Source organism: Bos javanicus, chromosome 2 (genome assembly GCF_032452875.1).
Source record: "Bos javanicus breed banteng chromosome 2, ARS-OSU_banteng_1.0, whole genome shotgun sequence".
NCBI lineage: Eukaryota > Metazoa > Chordata > Mammalia > Artiodactyla > Bovidae > Bos > Bos javanicus.
Genome location: NC_083869.1, coordinates 126,884,866 through 126,905,223, shown reverse-complemented (window position 1 = coordinate 126,905,223; position 20,358 = coordinate 126,884,866). Strand labels below are relative to the sequence as shown.

At 41.9% G+C, this 20,358-nt stretch overlaps 1 protein-coding gene across 2 annotated transcripts; it reads left to right on the top strand.

The window, feature by feature from the left end:
- The first annotated feature begins 579 nt into the window (after positions 1-579).
- On the top strand, positions 580-12,791 carry PDIK1L (PDLIM1 interacting kinase 1 like). Of its 2 annotated transcripts, none has more exons than XM_061392720.1 (3): positions 580-2,140; positions 4,565-4,866; positions 8,764-12,791. In XM_061392720.1, the coding sequence occupies exons 1-3, from the start codon at positions 1,894-1,896 to the stop codon at positions 9,502-9,504; spliced, it is 1,290 nt and encodes a 429-aa protein (XP_061248704.1). In that variant the 5' UTR covers positions 580-1,893; the 3' UTR covers positions 9,505-12,791. The 2 variants fall into 2 exon arrangements, with proteins under 2 accessions (XP_061248704.1, XP_061248713.1); XM_061392729.1 differs by lacking the exon at positions 580-2,140 and adding an exon at positions 2,231-2,631.
- The last annotated feature ends 7,567 nt before the right edge of the window (positions 12,792-20,358 follow it).

Genomic DNA, 20,358 nt, shown 5'->3' with positions numbered 1-20,358 from the left:
CATGAGCAGTTTCCAATCTTTTGCCATTGAAAATAATGCCATAGTTTTTTTTTTAATGCCATAATGAATAGCCTTGTGCATAGAGCTTTTTGTATTTTGCCAATATATCACTAGGATAGACTCCTTAAAGTTTAGCCTTGACATAAGTTTACTGGATGAAAGAGTAAATACATAGGTAACGTGGCTATAGATTGCCAAATGTCCTTAATTAGAAATTACATCATTTTGCCTTCCCACAAGCAGTGTATGACAATGCTATCTATCCACAGGAGTATTTTGGTGCGATATCAGACAGTGGATAAATAAATCACAGTGGGTAGATAAATCACAGACAAGGCTCCTGTCCCCAGAAACTCTGAGTCTCGTAGAAGGCTTCTGGGCAAATATAGTAACATGTGGTAATCTACGGTGCTTCCCAGGTGGCCCTAGGGGTAAAGAACCCACCTGCCAATGCAGGAAGATCACCTGGAGGAGGGCAAGGCAATTCACTTCAGTATTCTTGCCTGGAGAATTCCATGGACAGAGGAGCCTGCAGTGCTACAGTCCATTGTGTCGCAGAGTTAGACACAACTGAAGCGACTTAGCACAGCACATAAGGTAATCTTTATTCTGAAGCTTAAGCTTCAGAGTCCATCACTTACAGAGATACTTTCCAAGGCCCCACCACTGTATTCACAGGCCCATTCTGTAATCTTTTTCCTAAAGAGGACACCCCAAATTACTAAAACGTCCACCTCACAGGCTTTAGAGTCAGTTTCATAACTTTTGAATTATGGGAGTGGATTTCAAGTTCTGCAACCACCTTGAGAGGAGGGATTCTTGTATTTAGTGACTAAGATAAACAAAAAATAACGTTTCCTCGGCCAGAGACACCACTCCTGATTCTGATCAATTACCCACACAGGTAGTCAGCTATCTACACAGAGCCCTCAACTTTTCCTCTCAAGGGCAGAAACCAAACCTTAGAATATATCAGTAGTCCTAGTAGACAGCCGAAGACTGGTAAATGACATGCAGGGCAAAAATCGAACAGATTACAGAGCAAGGTTTCGGTTTGTTTTTTTTGTTTTTGGTCAGGATAAGTAGGAGAATTTACACCAGGGGAGTGGGTATTCAAGGCAAGTGCCCCCTCAAAAAAAAAAAAAAAAAAAACACCTTTCCATCAAAGAATGCAAAGGTCTGCGTCCTTACCTGTAAAAATAGGGTTAGTAATAAGCCCTTCCCTTGTGGAGTTTCTTTAGGAGTAAGAAAGATCATTTAAAGATCTAACCCAATCCCAGACATTCGGGAGGCCCACAAATGGAGGACAGAAAATAAAATGGGTAATTGGTTGACCCTTGAGAGCAGTTAACAGGGATTCTTTGCGCATCACGCCTTATACAGCACTGGGAGGAGGAACAAACACTAGGTGGGGATTAAATCCGTGAAGAAGGAATGGACGATTCTGGCGGTTGCTTACTGATCCGCGAAACACTAACTGAATGACCGATCGGTCCGGGTCTTTGAGCAACTGACAGTCCAGAGTTGGCTGTCTGGTGAACGCGGGCCTGCATCTGGCCAACGGCAGTCCGGGGCCCCAGTGACTCAGGCTGACCGTCGGGCCACTTGCACGGCCGTCCTCGCTGTTAATCTCGGTCCAGGCCGGCCCAGACTTCTGCCGCTAGCCGCGCAAGGCCAGGGGTTGGGGTGGGGGTGGGGGGTGTCCCGACTCTCCACGTGCAGCCCGCGGGTGCCGCGGCCAGGCAGGGCGTGCGCGGAGGCCGCGGCCCCTTCCTCCACGCCGGGGGCAGGTGGCCCCCGTCTCCCGGCTGCAGAGCCTCGGAACAATGAGGCGCCGGGTTCTTTAAGGGAGATACCACCGCGCCGGCGGGGCAGGGGACCGCGTCTTCCCAGATGATCGCACCCAGCCCCGCGCTACCGCCGCCTCGGCAACTGCACAGCGCGCAAATATGGCTCAGTGTCTCTGACAAAAGGTGCAGCCTCCCTGCCGGCGGGGCGGACGCCAGGCCTCCCAGCTCGGGCCGTGCTTCCCCGCGGGGCCCCGGAAGAGGCCCGCGTCCCGCAGGCATCCCAGCCCGGCGCGTAAGAAGATGCCCCAGGCCTTCCGCCCCAGCTACCCCGCACACCTTCCCGCAGCTCGGTAAAGTCAGAAATGGGGGCGGAGCGGGGGAGGGGAGGCGCGCCAGGCGCGCGAACTTCCCTCAGCCCGGACCTGAGGCTGAGGAATCACTCCCGCCGCAGGCACCCGCTGCGGCTGGAGAGCGACCGAGCCCCCGGGCGTGGAGTGGCCTTGCCGCTCCCGGTCCCCCCGCGGGGAGGAGGCACGAGTGGTGCATTCCAGAGCGCGCAACCCCCTTCCGCGACTCCCCCCGGCTCCTGAAAGCCAAGGGAGTCGGGAAGCCAGCGGAGCGCCAGGCGCGCGCCCCGCGGGACCAGCGCTCGGCGTCCCGGGTCGCGCTACGGAAAGCCGGAGGGGGGCGGGGCCGCGAGGCGTAAGGGGGTGTGTCCGCGCGCACCACGGGGGCGCGCGCCGGCCTCTGACTGGAGGCCGCGGCAGCGGAGGCGCGAGCTCCCCGATAATGGCGGCCTGCAGAGCCCGTGAGAGAGAGAAGCGGCGGCGGCTACCCTGAGGTAAATCTGGCCCCTCGGCTCGGCAGAGAGGCCCTGCTGCAGATCCGAGGGCCCTGCACGTGCCTCCCGCCCCAGGCGGCCTGTCACTGAGCTGTCAGCGGAGTCGTCCCAGGGAAGGCCCCGCGCGCCTCAGGCCTCCGGCCCGCACCCCTCAGGCCACCGGCCCCAGCCGCGGCCTCCTCTTCTGCCCCGTGGCCTCCTCCCCAGGCCCCGGCCTTAGCCGCCGACCCGGAGGAGTCGGGACAACTGCAGGACTGCCTCCTCCGGGTGAAGGGCCCTGAGAGGATCCCCTCCGGGTTTTCTCTGGAAGCCGCCGAAGAGGGGGAGGGCCTGATACTTGGCCAATGAGCGGGGCCCTGGGCCGCCGCGTCGGGCTACACCTCTGCCCAGGACTGGCCCTTCCCGGGCGCCAGCAGGTGTACAGCCGGGCCGGCCAGTGTCCGAGCGCCGGGTGGAGGCGCGAGGGCCCGGGGGGATGCCGTCCCGAGTTCCCGAGGCTCGCACGGTGTGCATCACCGCGCTGTGTTTTGCCCCAGGATCTCAAAGACTTCACGAACACCCTCCTTCCCACGTAGTCAGGGGGGTATGGGGCAGCTTTCAAGGCACGAACCACTTTGAGAAGGTTAGGAATTGGCGATCCACGGAGAACAGGAACGAATGTCCACTGTGTAGCTGGGGCAGAGAATTCTGTGGCAGGAAATCCGACGCTCGGAAATACTGTAGGAATTTGAAGACCGGTGTCCAGTTAGAGGAAGTGGGACTAAAAGCAATCTAAGAAGCTTTCATTTTCTTTATTAAATCTGTTCTATCGACTTAAAATGACTGGTCCCAACTTGACAGGCTCTATTTGTCGGTCGCTTTGTGTTCCCCTAAACCGTACACTATAAAAATTGTACAATCTCAGGTAACTTTTCTTGCCCATGCTGGCATTCTACAAATGAGAATTGGTTCCTGAAGCTTATTAGAATTTTGACAGTCTTCGGAGAATGAGCAGGCACTCTTCAAACTCTTAATTCAACACGTGTTTCCACGCAAGGCCTTTCTTTGCCCTTGCCTTTAAATGATTTATCAAGTTGAATTCCAAAGAACTCTGCCAGAGAACCTCTTAATATGCAGGAGAGTTTTCATTGGCAAAAATGTCCTAGATCTAAATAGCTGTTGTTGAAACAAGAAGAGCAATAACCATATTCTAAGTAGCTTAGTTTATCTGTAAAGGAACATTTTTCTCCACAAACTTTATTTGCAAGAAATAAGGAAATAAAATTAAAATAGGAATATGTGTAGTTTGATCATTTACTTTTAAAAAAGAAAAATAACTACTCATTTTTACTTGTGTGCAGTCTCAGTATCTAAGCCTAAGCCAGGTGTTTGTGTTTCTAACTGAGTTTTGCCATTTTTTAGGAACTTTTATATGTATCAGTTTTCAGGGGAAGCAGGAGTTTTGATTGTTTTTTCATGATCAGTAAATAAGAATATGAACTTTTTGTTTTATCTTTAGCAGTGGTGTTTTGAAGCAGTTCATGTAAGAGGTTGTCAGAGCATGATGGCCTGGTTTCAAATCCCAGGTTCACCAGTTACTTGCTGTTTGACCTTGGGCATGTTGCTTAAACTCTGTGCTTTAGTTTTTTTCATCTACAAAATGAGCTATTATGCTCAGTTTCTACCTCATAATGTTGTTGTGAGGATTAAATGAGCTTAATATATAAAGTGCTTGGGACAGTTTCTGATACATGGTAAGTACCACATTACTGTTACTATTATTAAATAGTAGTGTTACTATTATTAAAATATTTACATTTGCCCAGTGTATAGCAAATATTGTTCAAGCACTGCAGACAGTGAGACAGATGATAACTACTAAATCGTGCATAAGAAGAAATTCAAGCCAGTAGGTATACTTAATTTCAACAGAGCACTTTGTTCATTTTTCCAGAAACCTTGACCTTGAAGATGGTGAGTAGCCAGCCAAAGTACGATCTAATACGGGAGGTAGGCCGAGGTAGTTACGGTGTTGTATATGAAGCAGTCATCAGAAAGACCTCTGCACGGGTGGCAGTGAAGAAAATTCGATGCCATGCACCTGAAAACGTTGAACTAGCCCTGCGTGAGTTCTGGGCACTAAGCAGTATCAAGAGCCAACATCCAAATGTGATTCACTTGGAGGAATGCATCCTACAAAAAGATGGGATGGTGCAAAAGATGTCCCACGGCTCTAATTCTTCCCTTTATTTACAGGTATGTGTGGTTGAATGGGAAATAGAAATGATTTGAAGGTAGCATTGGTCAGCAGTGAGAGGAATGAAAGAGTCAGATGAACTTCTACTTTAAATGCAGGTGTTTATGTCATTAGGAATAGATAGGGGTCTGCCAAGAACTGAGTAGATGTTTCCTCTAAAACAAGGTTTTATTTAAACCTGTGATGCAAATACCTAAAAATAACATAAGCCACCTGTTATGCCACGATACTTGCCAATCTGCATAGGAATGGGACAGCATAGGAACTAGAGAGGTGATTGAGACTAGAGTCTAATTAGTTCACTTATTTGAAATCAGTTTTTTTGGAACTGAAGACAGAAGAAAAGGGAAAACTCTACAACCAGTAGCAGTACCCATAGGTAATTGGGCTTTTCTTTATCACTGACATGAACTCATATTCATGTTTTAGAAGGTTGTTTAAGATCCTAACCATGCAATTCCATTGAATTTTCATGGAGTTTGTGGCTTAGCACCTGAATGTTACCAACGACTTAACATTTGGCTTCCTACTCATTCCATACTCTGCTCAGAACAGTCCTGTCAGAAATGTGCTATTATTATCATCGTTATAAATGAAGAAACTGAGGCTTAGAATAGATAATGAATTGATCCAGAATCACATAGCAAGTGGCAGAATTGGGAGCTAAATGTAGGACTATCTGGCAGCTAAAACTTGTGCCCTATAACCTCTAGATTACCCTTTTGCCTCCAGGTTACTCTTCTGTAGACTTGGGGAAAGCATTAATATAGGAAAACAGAAAGTGTGATTTTTTTTTAAGGTTGATTTCTGCCATAGATCAAAATCTCTAGTAGGTCTGTATTTGAAGAGAAAATATACTTCAGACATAGCTAGTTAAAGGCCAGAGCAAAATTTCTTAAGTCCAGTAATTCTTGGAACATGAACAACTTTCCACGAGTGTTTCTAAATTCAGAATTTACCATTAGGGTACAAAAGGCTGTTTTAAAACAGCAAAAGCTTTTGTTCTAGGAACAACAGAACAAACACATTATTCTATGTAATTAAAAAACTAAACTTTCATTGTATGGTGAAAAAATAGCAGCCTTGAGAACCTAATTTCTCTCAAGATAGGGAATATAAACATAACTATTTAGTCTTTATTTGTTTTACTTTGTATTCATCTAGAAGTGCTTATTAGATAAGTTACAATGATAAAAAAAATTGGAAACATTCTTACCGCATTCCACATAAAAGTAGCTAGAACCTTGCTGGACTTTGCCTTGAATTTTGGAGACTAAAATGCATAATTGAACTATAAATGCGAGGATATTTAAACATATGGCTTAGTGCTGATGATATCCTTGAGTCCAGATGGAGCAACTACTATAATAACTAGGTATTAGCTAGCTAATCTCTCAAGGCTTTAAGATGTAAAGCCTTGATTTGGTGATTTTTTTTTTTTAATCTAAAGTACCTTTTTGTTTAGTAATCTATTTCATCTTTTTAAGGCCTGATAGATCTGTGTTTGACTTATGGCATTTTTTGCTAGCTGTATGACCTTGGATAAACAACCCATCTTTTCCCAGCATCTGTATCTTCAAACGTAAGGAATAATAATTTCTACCTTCCATGGGACTTGTCAAAATAAGATGTGATGCAGACACAGTACTTGGCATATAGGAAGAACTCAGTCGTAAGCAACTCTAATAAAATTATATTTTCTACAGATTTATTTAGTTAACCAGACATTCACCAACACATTAACAAGTGCCCTCTCTAAATTTACACTAGTGAAGACAACCAATATTTACACGTGGTAAAACCAAACAAATCTATAGTGTGACGACAGAGTCTCTACATATGGTCTTCACTATTCTCTACATTTTTTTTCCTCCATGTTTTTCTAGATATCTTTCTTGTTCTCAGTTGGAATCATTCAGTCAGTTCCTGATAGCTAAAAACCTTACCTAGAAGAAATATAAAACAAACAGTTAACAGAGGACACATCTTATGCATAGAAACTTTATGGCCAATATGTATACTTATCATGAGTGTCATGAATGAAAAGTACGGGATGATGTAGGTGCATGTAGTAGGCAACCTGACATAATCCTGGAGTTCAGGAATTATGAACTGTTTCAACCGAAACTTGCAAGGTAAAGAGGAATTAGCCAGGTGAGTGAATGAGAAAACTTCCCAGGCAGAACGAACTGTACATACAAATGTTTAGAAGCAAAAGGCAGGAAGCATTCTAAGAACTGAAAGAAGATAAAAAGACTGCAGTGTGCAAGGAGAGTTGTTTTAGTTGAGACTGGGAAAGTCAGCAGGGTGAGAGTGCACAGGGTCCCACAGCCCATGTTAAAGAGCTTAGACTATAGCCTAAGAGAACAGGGACGCTGTTAAAGGACTTTAGGCAAGACAGCCAATGGCTGCCATCTTCTGCACATGACAGTAAGCAGATTGGGCTCTGTCTTTCTGTAGCTCTCAACCAGGGGCCCTCAAACTATAGCCCTCGGCCTGTTTTTGTATGGCCTGGATACTAAAAATGGTTTTTACATTTTTTAAGAGTTTTTTTTTTTTTTTTTTTTTAAGAAGAAGAATATGGAACAGAGACCTTATGTGGCTTGTCAAGCCTAAAATATCTACTATCTGGCTTTACTCTAAACCATTATTTGAATGCTGGAACTCTGCATTGCTGAAAGCTATTTAGGAATTTTGCTTTTGAGAATGAAAAGAGGACATGACGGAAGAGTGATGATGCTCATCTTTAATCTGAGCATATTTAGTAACAGTGCACCTGGTAAATAATTGTGTGATCTGGACCTTTCTGTTCTTTCATTTTCTGTCTCAGTGGCAAACACATGCAACAAAGAAAACGCATGCAAAGAAGACTTCTGCAGACCATTGCAGTTATGGCTGCTGTGGGGGAGACAGCATGGAGAGGTGTTCTTTGCCTCTGCCCACCGAAAAGACAAAAGGAAATACTAGTAGATTTATAGCAGATCACTCACTCTTCAACAACTCTTCACCTTCCCTACTGAGTTTCTGTTCAGCCTGTGAGCCTGAAAAGGACACCATAGGACAAATGCTTTCAAAGCACTGTAATTGAAAATGATAGTTCATGTTCAGTGAAGTAATTGAGATTATTGAATTTCAGGTGGTAGGGGAGTTATAATTAGATAATGATATAAGTAAAACAGTGCTTTATTCTAGATTTTCAGCTTGTATCAAATATACAAGCTCAGTTTTGAATTTTCATATCAAAATGCATATGTGATTTTTATAAATTGGTTTTTAGAAGCCATCTATTGATAGAGATAGCCTTCATATTTGCATTCTGCTTATAGAAGTTCTTACAATAATGATGTCAGTCTTTAGTTTTATCAGTGACTACAGGAGCACTTTATTTCTGTAACAACTGGTTGTTCCTTCATAATTTTCTCTTAGTTTCACAGATTATGTTGATAGTGTAAGTGCAATAAGCGAGAAGTAGATTTCAGGCAGTTTTATGGAGTAGAATGTCCTAACTGATGTTTATACCCCGGTTGGCAATCTACCAGATCTAGGTGCTGAAACTTTGATCTTTTCAGGAAGCTATTAGCTAGCCAGTTAGAATTCAGCTCCATTGACACATGCAGCAAATGTACAAGGAGTTGAACACTTCTCAAAATATAACTATTTTTAATGAAGTTTTTACCTCTTGACTTAGAAATTTGGTGTATTTTTATTAGGGACAAAGTGACAGTTTGAAGTACTAAAGTTTAAAATAAAATGCACATATGAAAGCACTAAACAAATAAAATATTTGTGGAATTTCCAATTAAAATTAGAGACTAATTCAACCAGTGACTGTTTCTCTATAGCTGAATTATATAAACCATGCAGATGATTATAATCTGTTTTTTTCTTTCTTATAGCTTGTAGAGACTTCACTAAAAGGAGAAATTGCCTTTGATCCCAGAAGCGCCTATTACTTGTGGTTTGTGATGGATTTTTGTGATGGAGGAGATATGAATGAGTATCTGTTGTCCAGGAAACCCAATCGTAAAACTAACACCAGCTTCATGCTTCAGCTGAGCAGTGCCCTGGCTTTCTTGCATAAAAACCAGATCATCCATCGAGATCTGAAGCCTGATAACATCCTGATTTCTCAAAGCAGGTTGGATACCAGTGACTTGGAACCTACACTGAAAGTGGCTGATTTTGGTCTAAGTAAAGTTTGTTCAGCATCTGGGCAGAATCCAGAAGAACCTGTCAGTGTAAACAAGTGTTTCCTTTCTACAGCTTGTGGAACAGATTTCTACATGGCTCCTGAAGTGTGGGAGGGACATTATACAGCAAAAGCTGACATCTTTGCTCTGGGGATTATCATCTGGGCAATGCTGGAAAGGATCACCTTCATAGACACAGAGACAAAGAAGGAACTCTTGGGGAGTTATGTAAAACAAGGAACTGAGATTGTGCCTGTTGGGGAGGCACTTCTGGAAAATCCCAAAATGGAACTTCTCATTCCTGTGAAGAAAAAATCTATGAATGGGCGAATGAAACAACTGATTAAGGAAATGCTGGCTGCAAACCCTCAGGATCGTCCAGATGCTTTTGAACTAGAACTCAGATTAGTACAAATTGCATTTAAAGATAACAGCTGGGAAACGTGACACATATATTATTTGCAAATATCTTGGATGATATGCTGCTTCTGTTTTAACAGTGATGCAACATAATGTGGCTGAAAAAGAATATAAAAAGCTAAACTCCACCTTTTAAGGGTTTAGATTTTATTGTGGGATTTTTTTTTTTTTCCTCATTTTTCTTAAGTCCAAGCTGGCCATTCTATTAATATGTTTTAAAAGTGTATTACCAATGTGGATGTAAATTTTTTTAAATGATCATTGGTAGAAGTTTGGCAGGAAAATTCTCTATAAGAGCCAAGAAAAGAAGAGTCCAGTTTTCTGGAAATATGTCTCTAAGTATTTTAGACATTCCTTGTCAGTATTAGGAATTTCCATGGAAAAAAAGGTTTGCATGCTGGTAATGCAACCTTTGAAGCTTTGTAAAGGAAACATATATGTATATATTTATGTATATGTAAGTATGTGAATGTGTGCATTTTGCATTCCATATGAAAAAAAAATGCCACTTCTGTTTAAATTATTTGATGTAGGTTTGGATTTTTTGAGATTTGCTGGTGAAATCAGTAATGAAAAATAAAAGAACCTTCCCTCTTCCTACCCTGTCCCTCCCTCTAATGAAATCATACTAAGTTTTTATTTTTATAACGTTATACAGCTTTTTTTTAAGACATCATTTTGGAGAGTCCAAAATTATCTGGCTAAATGTAAGTGAAAGTAAGTGATCCAAAGCTGCTGAAGTTTGTTTGAGCTCTCCAGAGCCCTATAGCTGCAGGAGTTGAATTAGCCATGCAATCAATGTGGTACAGGTTTTAGGTAACCAAGCATTTAATTAACCAATTAAACCACTGCATTGGAACATGACTGCACTTGAGCATCTGCAATCTAATATAAGTCTGAACACAGGATTCTGCTGTTTCTGAAAACTTTGCTGTATATAAACTATAGTAATTGATATATATTAACTTTTTATTTTCAAGACTTTGTCTAAGCCTCAGCGTAAAGCTGAAGAAACCAAATGAGTTCTACCCTTTCATTGCCTGCTCTAATATGGTCTCATGTTTAATCACTGGAATTCCTTTCATTTTGGCCCTAATGCTGTTTTCGCTTGTCTAATTTGACACAGTAATGGTAGTGATATGGTTGTATTCAGTGTTGACCACCTTTTTCTAAGGTGGGAGGTGATACCTATACAGTTTGGCAAATGGGTAAAATACTGTGGCATCAGTTATGTCTTTCAAACAGAGAGGTTATCAGTTTTATACAATCACTTGGTATGGTCTATGTGAAGAACCAATAGACCATTATTCTTCTTGAGACCATTCTTCTTCTTGAGGTCAGTTTGATTTTTAACCCCATATGGTTGTCTCCAGTTTTGTTTTGTTTTTTTTTCCTATAAATGCAGATAGTTCAAATCTAAAGGAAGAAAGTTTTCCTAAAACAGATCATTAGCCTTTAAGGTTGTTAATACTTTAAGACCATTTGTATATAGGTTAATCTTTATAAAGCACTAGAATCTTTGGTCAAAAGTAAAAAAAGTTTAAAGGTATTAGAATATTGAAATCATTGATAGTTCACATAGTCTCCTCAGTTTTTTTGAACTTCCACAATTTTTGGAATATTCCTACCATAATTTTTTCCTTATTTAAAATGTGTTCAGGGGACTATAAAAGGTGAAAAAGCACAAAAAATTGGAATACATAAAATTTCTGAACTATGCATTACTTGGTGTGAAGTTTAAAATTTAGACTGAAAAGGTTTTACTTAAAACCTCTTAAATGAAAAAAAAGATGTACTTTTAACATTACTTCCAAGCTAATAATTATAAGAATTATTTTCAAAATTGGAGGTGGAAATACACTGAAACTTCATGATAATTGACCCTTTGGATCACCAAATTAGTAGAACACAGATCTGGCCAAGTAGATTGAGTTGCTGGAAGTAGAAAAGCATTACAATGTTTTATCAATAACATGGCACTTCAGCAGAGATTCATGATGACTTAGGTGATGGTATGCCAATGCTTCATTTGCTCTTCAAATAGCTACATGTCATGGTTTCCTAAGTAGATAGCTTTTGGTCCCACCTCATTTAAAATAGTTAACAATTATAATTTATTTTGAAAACTATTTTAATTTACCTGTGAAGTGGAAGTATTCCTTTCATTGGCGGTAAGGATGTGAGGCGATCAGGAAGATTCTTCTGAAATTTTCTTAAGTCCCTGTATTCTAAATAGCCTATGATACCAAGAAAAATGATAGTAAATTCTTTGTCTTCATTCTTTCAGTCAGGAGGTATTTATTAAGTACCTACTGTGTGCTCAGCACTAAAGATCAGTTGATAAAATGACAATTTAAAAATGGCATGTAGCCATGGGCTTTTCCAGCAAGGAGTAAGAAATAAAGTGATACTTGGAAATTCCTGGATATTGCTTAGAGGAAAAATGAAAGCAAGAGTCTGTGCACAGTGCCTTGCCCATAATAGGTACTCAATAAACTGTTGTTCCTCATAGAGTCTCTTGCCATGGTTTATAGTGTTTTATGAAATTTGTCTTAATTGAAAAAAGACCAAATATTTCAAATAAGCTTATAGGCAGCTGTGGCCAGTTAAAACAATGGGATTGTACAGTTAGTTCCTAGAATGTTATTTTGCACTAGTTGTCACTTAGAAGGATGGGGTTCCTGTAGTTTTTTGGTGCTAAGGGATACTTTGTCACTATGATGAAGTAAGTGTTAAGTGTCAGATAAATAGCACACTGAATAGTTCTTTCTGCTGGTCTGTTTTTTCCTCTTTGTTGTTGTTGTTGTTGTTTTTAACTGTAAAATGTTTATCAATCAAACTATTGTAGCAGCTACAAATAATTCACCAGCATGACAAAATGGTCAAAAAATAAGTCATCAGCACTTCAAAAACAAAAGCAACTTTTGAAATTTTCTTTTAAAATTGTCAAATATATTTTATGAAGAATTTATAAAAGGGGGAAATGATTGTAATTTATTGTTCATGACTTTTTTTTTTTTAATAAAGTGCGTTTCAACAAAAAATTCCCTGGAAATTCTACATTGCTGCTTTGGTGGCTCTGTGAGTAGTTCTGTAATGCTTTACTTCATAGATATAAAATACAGCATATAAAATTTGAAGCAATATTTTTTCAGCCTTATCTATTAAATGAAACTTTCTATAATAGAAGCTGTTACTGAGGAAAGGATGACTGAATTATAGGAGTTTCTTTCAATATTTCAAGGTCTCTAAAATTTTAAAGCTTGCTGTATTAGAAGAATTTGGATTGCCTGAAATAAATGATTTTTTTTTCATTTTTCTTTCTATCTCATTCAGCTGAAGATGCATATCAGACTTAGAATGAATTGTAGTAAATATACTAAGCGAATGTAATTTTTCAATCTTTTAAGTTGAGTCTATGGTTTCTTTTGTATATAAAAAGTCATCTGAGCCATTCTTTTCTTTTACAGGTTCTGTTATGTATGTCTTCTCCAAAATAAACAAAGTACAGATGATGCAGTGTACTTCATGGTCCAATGGAATAGCAGAGGGAAAAGTAGAGACAGAAAACATTAATTCTACATGTGACCTAGTGATGAGTAGGAAAGTAGGGGTCAAAATTGTGGATGCTTCTAACTCTACCACCTCCTGGTATAGCCTTTGCAGGCAAGTAAATTTTGCTTTATGTTTAGAGTTTTGGGATTTTTTTAAACTATTTGCTAGCCATTTCCTTTGCAGTTTACAAAGCGTTTTCACATAGTTTTTACGTATCTTTTCAAATGGGGGCTAATTTCTTGAAGAATTTAATAGCAACTTAACACCAGTTAGGGAAGTCAAGGTTTTACCCAACACAGGGTTTCTCGTGCCTAATCTCTGATGCTGACTCAGAGTTTTTTCTGACAAAGCTTTATCTTTCTCTCTGAAGTAAAGACCTTAGGTTGTTTTGGTCTTTTCTTAAAATTCAAATATTGCTCTCTTAGTCGACCAATCATTGGTGTCCTCTCAAAGTGCAGTGTAATGATAGACAGTTGGCTTGTGGTTTGATAGTAACTCCCACTAGAGAAAAACCTAACAGCCACACCTCTTGGAGGCCACACCTCTTTGAGGGCAAAGTGCCTCTTTTAAAGGCAGCACTTTCCCTTTTGCAGTTGTCATTGGTTAGAAGAGAATTGTTTTTTTTAAAAAAATTGCCCAGGCTTGAGACTTCACTCTTTCATTTCCTGTTCAGCCCTGGCATTTCAAGCTTAGCTTGTTCTGAACAGAGGTTAGGCAACTTAATATTGCTGAAGGCATATTCACTGCGGAAGCGCAGGCTTTGCTGTAGCAGGTGGATTCTTTACTGTCTGAGCCACAGGGAAAGTCAAGTAAAGATGTTACCTTTGCTGTATTCATGTTAAATACTAGTATTCACGAATGCCTACACAATAATGTGTGACCTTGGGCAAGGAACTTCATTCTAAGCCTGTGTTCCCATATCTGTAAAATAGAGGTGATACTACTTACATTTCAGAATTTTGTAAGGGTCAGAGATAATAAAATGCCTGGCATATTAAACTCTCAGCTGGTAGCTATCGCTGGTACTGTGTTCTGATTTTGATGATACAATGAATGAATGGTTATATTCCCTCTGAGCCAGTCTTCAGTGGTAGCTTTTATTCTTGTCCCTTTTGGGGAGAATCTGATGAAGGCACTACATCCTCTCTTTGGGAAAATACTTGTAATTTCGGGGGATTTATAGATGCTTACATGGACCCCAAGTTAAGGGAGGCTAAGTATAGGCTCCACTGAGTACCTCTATGTTATTTCTCCTGGGTTGAAAGTGGGACATATGTGAAGAGATTTCTAGGGTGCATGAACCACTTTGTTTCTTGACCTGAGTGCTGGTTAGACAGGGTGTGTTTGCTGCTGCTGCTAAGTCACTTCAGTCGTGTCTGACTCTGTGTGACCCCATAGACGGCAGCCCACCAGGCTCCCCGTCCCTGGGATTCTCCAGGCAAGAAAACTGGAGTGGGTTGCCATTTCCTTCTCCGATGGATGAAAGTGAAAAGTGAAAGGTAAGTCGCTCAGTCGTGTCCGACTCTCAGCAACCCCATGGACTGCAGCCTACCAGGCTCCTCTGCCCATGGGATTTTCCAGGCAAGAGTACTGGAGTGGGGTGCCATTGCCTTCTCCGAGGGTGTGTTTACTTTGTGAAAATTCATCAAGCTGGACTTAGAATTTTCACACTTTTCTCTAGTGACTTATACTAATGTGTGTAAGTTGCTCCATTGTGTCCAACTCTTTGCGACCCCATGGACTGTAGCCTGCCAGGCTCCTCTGTGGAATCCAACAGGCAAGGATACCGGAGTGGGTTGCCATGCTCTTCTCCAGGGCGTCTTCCCGAACCAGGGATCAAACCCGGTCTCCTGCATTGGCAGGTGGATTCTTTACAGTCTGAGCCACAGGGAAAGTCAAGTAAAGATGTTACATAAACAAATATGCATTGGAGCTGGAAACTATCATGACAGCTGTTGTCAGAGGCAGAGAGGGAAAAGACACAGACTTGGAAATCAGACACTACCTTTCTGTTACTAGCTGTATGTCTTTCATGAGTTTCCTAACCTCTCAAATCTATAGCTTCCCACATGTATAAAATAGAGATGATAAGTGACTCTGCTGCTGCTGCTAAGTCACTTCAGTCGTGTCCGACTCTGTGTGACCCCATAGACAGCAGCCCACCAGGCTCCCCTGTCCCTAGGATTCTCCATGCAAGAACTGCAGTGGGTTGCCATTTCCTTCTCCAGTGCATGAAAGTGAAAAGTGAAAGTGAAGTCGCTCAGTCGTGTCTGACTCTTAGCGACCCCATGGACTGCAGCCTACCAGGCTCCTCCGTCCATGGGATTTTCCAGGCAAGAGTACTGGAGCGGGGTGCCATTGCCTTCTCCGGATAAGTGACTCAGAACACCTCAAAGATGAAATGAGATATTGCGTGTAGAAATGCACAGCAGAATCAACATGGTACTGATGTACCATCAGTACATCCTTGTGAGGAAACTACCTGAGAGCAAGAAGAATGAAAGGGTCAGGAGAATAACCTTCCCAGCTCACGAGACCATAGATGATCGCCGCTCCCATCAGTCAGAATGGAGAGCTCCCCTAATATATCACAGGAGTACATCCATCAGGAAGCAAGGCCAAATTAGTCCTAGGTGAAAGGGTATTCTGGATCTAGCAAGCTTAAAAGTATGTCTTGAATGGGTAATTTTTTTTTTCCCTAAGAAACTTCATAAAATTCCAGTCCTCAATAATGTAAAGTCCCAATCATACAATTAAAAGGTATTAGGGCTTCTTTTTTTTTTTTCAAACAGGAAAAAAGTATTTAATACTTTAACAAAATGCAAAATAAAAGTAACCAAGTTACAAAACGTAAGTTCCTTTGGTTCAATAATCACACCACTATTTTATCTTCCAGTGGCTACAGACATCATCCCTTCAAAGTGAAGTCAGACTGTTTCCCTCATATGAAGACATGGTGCGAAAACAATCATGTAGCCCACTGCTCAGCGAAACTGCTGACAACCCATAGGAGACAGAGCTGTCAGGGAGGAAAAGGGGGAGCAGGTTGGTCTGAAGTGAAAAGGGAGACTCTACACATGCAGAACAGGTCAGGGGGTGGGGGGCGCTCTGTGCTGGGTCACTGTGGTAGGAATCATACCCCTGTACAAGCCACATGAGGCTGAGGACCTTGGTACTAGGCGGGGCTTCCTTGGTGGTCCAGTGATTAAGAATCCGCCTTACAAAGCAGGAGACACAGGTTCAGTCCCTGGTAGGGGAAGATCCCACATACCTCAGAACAACTAAGCCCCGGTGTCACAACTCCTGAGCCTGCACTCTCTAGAGCCTGTGCTCTGTAGCAAGAGAAGCCCGTGCACCGCAGCTAGAGAGCAGCCTCTGCTAGCCACAACTAGAGAAAGCCTACACGCAGCAATGAAGACCCAGTGCAGCCAAAAATAAATAAATAAATAACGATGGTAAATAAGTTTTTAAAAAGCATTAGGCGTGTAAAACAGGAACCAGTATAAGCAGACCTCAGAAATAAAGCAGATAGAGTAGTATACAAGGATTTCAAACACACTTGGCATGTATATTTGAAGGCAGAGGGAAGCATGAGCATGGGAAGGAGAGAAGGAATGGAATATGTATATTTGAAAATGAACTTTGAAAGATATAGTTACTGAGATTAAAAAATACACAGAAATCAGACATTATAGATGACTAGCGACCTTGAAGACAAATCAGCATAAGCTAGACAAAATGAAGCAGCAAGAAAAAAAATAGTGAAAGCAAAACAAAATGCACAGAGCATTGGTGAGCCGTGAGACATCAAGTGGCCCATGTATTAATATAATTGGGGTTCCAGAAGAAGAGAAACTTTGGGGGATGATGGGTATTTTCATGAGTTTGGTACATATATCAGAATTCACCAAACTATATACTTAAATATATATTATTTTACACCAGTAAAGTCATTTAAATTTTTTAAAAAACTGATGCCTAGGGTCCATCTCATATTAAGTGAGAATTTCAGTAGGCAGGGCCTTCCCACTAGTATTTTTAAAATATTAGTGATCCTAATGTGAAAATAGGATAAAAATGTTGCAATTGAAAGAGCACTGGTCAGGCTTTGGGATAGGAAACAAAGTCAAAGGGTAAGTATCTTTCAGATTCACTTATCTCCTACCAGCCAGCAGCATAAGCCCCATTTCAGCACCCCACCCTGTCTTTGCCCTCAGACTCCTCCTACCTCATGGTAGAACTTAACTGTTTTCTGAGAAACAGACAAGATAAATCACTATTCCATATTTTACTCTAGGAGAAGGCTACTTAAACAGGAATCCAACAAAGAACTCTAGCATTGTCCACCAATTCCCTAGAACTGTAAGCAAAATTTTATGTATGTATACATTTTTCCAAGCTGATGGTTTGTAAACTTTAACAGATTCTTAAAGAGGTCCAAAAGGCTAAGAACCACTATTCTAGTTGCTGAAGGAACCACTGCAGGAGAACTCTGGATAATAAAAGGAAAAGAATGGACACTACAGTGTTTGGAAAGCTGAGTCAGAGACAATGCAGGCTGGAGTTGCCTGGTTGTCTCCGGAGAGGCAGCCATTCCTCTGCAGGCCTGCGTGTCAGAACACAGCTACCTGTGTCTGCAGGTGCTCGGGTCCTTCTCCAGCTGGCTCGCAAACCAAGCAGCCTGCTCCAGAGACTTGACTAAGGCCCTGCCTTTTCCATTTTAGCAGACAGGGTTCCTGAAGCTGATGAGAGATGCATTGGCAGGCAGTGACTAGAGGAGGACACTTGGATCTTCCATTCCTTCCAAAAGGAATGTCCATGTGTGGAGGCTACAGTGGTCTGTGAAGACACATTCTTTTCTTTTTTTCAATAATTATTTATTTATTTTTGGCTATGCTGGGTCTTCGTGCTGCACGGGCTTTTCTCGTAGCTCAGTTTGTAAAGAATCCACCTGCAATGCAGGAGACCTGGGTTCGATTCCTGGGTCAGGAAGATCCCCTGGAGAAGGAAATGGCAACCCACTCCAGGATTCTTGCCTGGAGGATCCCATGGGCAGAGGGGCCTGGCCGGTTACACTGCATGGGGTCACAAGAGTCGGACATGACTTAGCAACTAAACCACCACCAGCAGCAGCAAGTGGGGGCTACTCTTTGTTGTAGTCCGTGGGCTCCCATTGCCATGGCTCCCCTTGTTGCAGAGCACAACTCTGGGGTGTGTCGCCTTCAGTAGTTAAGGTGCGTGGGCTCAATAGTCGCAGTCCCCTAGAGTTCTCTAGAGCAGGCTCAGTAGTTGTGGTGTGGGCTTAATCGCTCTGCGGAATATGGGATCTTCCTGGACCAGAGGTCAAATCGGTGTCTCCTGCATTGGCAGGCAGATTCTTTACCACTGAGCCATCCAGACACTTTCTTTAAGGTAGCTCGCTCACCTGTTTTTCAACTGTTTGAGCCATTTCATTGCCCTTGAGACTTAAAAAGCAAAGCGCTTGTCTCCCTACTGGGATAAGTGAAGTTGTAGGCCCCCAGAACAGAAAGCTCTATTGCCCTCCTTGACATGGCACAAGGAAAATTGCCTCTTGAGAAAATTAGCCCTACTGTGTGCCAGGCACTTTGTTAGATACTTTAAAATACTGTTTTATTTATGGGAATCCTCTTCCAGTTTACAGATGAGATGTAGGAAACAGTGACACACTCTATGAGAGAGAATAGTAATAACCCTTAAAACGCATCAAGTGCTTACAATGAGCCAGGCTCTGCTTTAAGTTGCTTCACAGGCAACTTATGATTGTCACATATGATCAGTCATATGACTGACACATATGGTCTCCCACAACCGTGCAACATAGGTACTGTTCTTTACCAAACCAGAGGCACAGAGAGGGTAGGTCATCTGCCCAAGGTCCACAGTTCAGGATCTGATGCCAATCAACTAATGATGAATACAGTTAGTTCAGACCCAGGTTATCTTGACCTGACAGCCACGATCTTAATCACTACACTGTACAAACTGAGGAAGCCCATAATTGAGGAGAGGTCATGGAGATGCTGAGATGGACCATTGCTGGGACTGTGTGTTAGGAAAAAAAGGTTAGATGAATATAATGAGATCAGTTTATGAAGGGTCTTTGAAGACAGACAGAAGAATATGACCTTATGATCAAAGCTAAAAAACTAATGTCTTGGCACTTCCCTGGTGGCCCAGTGGTTAAGAGTCCACCTTGTAATGCAGGGAACACGGATTTGAGCCCTGGTTGGGGAACTATGATCCCACATGCCACAGAGCAACTAAGCCCACACACTCTGGAGCCTGCCCATCAGAACTGGAGATTCTATGTGCTACAACTAGAGAATCTGTGCACCGCAACAAAAGATCTTGCATGAAGCAACTAAGATTGGACCCAGACAAATAAATAGTTTTTTAAAAACTTCAGTTCAGTCACTCAGTCGTGTCCAACTCTTTGCGATCCCATGGACCACAGCACTCCAGGCCTCCCTGTCTATCACCAACTCCCAGAGTTTACCCAGATTCATGTCCATTGAGTCAGTGATGCCATCCAACCATCTCATCCTCTGTCGTCCCCTTCTCCTCCTGTCCTCAGTCTTGCCCAGGTCTTTTCAAATGAGTCAGTTCTTCGCATCAGGTGGCCAAAGTATTGGAGTTTCAGGTTCAACATCAATCCTCCCAATGAACACCAAGGACTGATCTCCTTTAGGATGGACTGGTTGGATCTCCTTGCAGTCCAAGGGACTCTCAAGAGTCTTCTCCAACACCGTAGTTTAAAAGCATCAATTCTTTGGCACTCAGCTTTATTCCTAGTCCGACACTAGTTTAAAAAACTAATGTCTTTTTATTCCACCTCACCACACTATAACATGTAGAGGTTCTTAATATAGAATCCATGGATGGACAATGGAGATTTCAACCTCCCCCTGAAATTTTAGTGTATCAGTGTACACGTTTGTGGGGACAGGGATTTTTAAAGAACTCCATGTCTTTCAGAGATTCCTAGCAAAGGTTCTTGATCTTTGGAGGGCGAATACCAATGTTTTAAGTTCCTGTTCTGCCCCAGTGTTGATGTAACCTTGGGTAAAACTCAGCCTGTGTTTCATCATGTATAAAATGGGGATAATAATGCCTACTTCTCTAGGTTAGCTGTGCAAATGAAATGACATACTGACATTATAATTCATAATATATATTTCATACTATATAAAACTCATAACATTAAAATGTATAGAAGACTATAAAATGTCAGAAAACAAATGTGAGTTACAATGAAAACCACATTGTAACTTTTTTTTTTTTTAGCAGTACAGTGAATTGTGTACC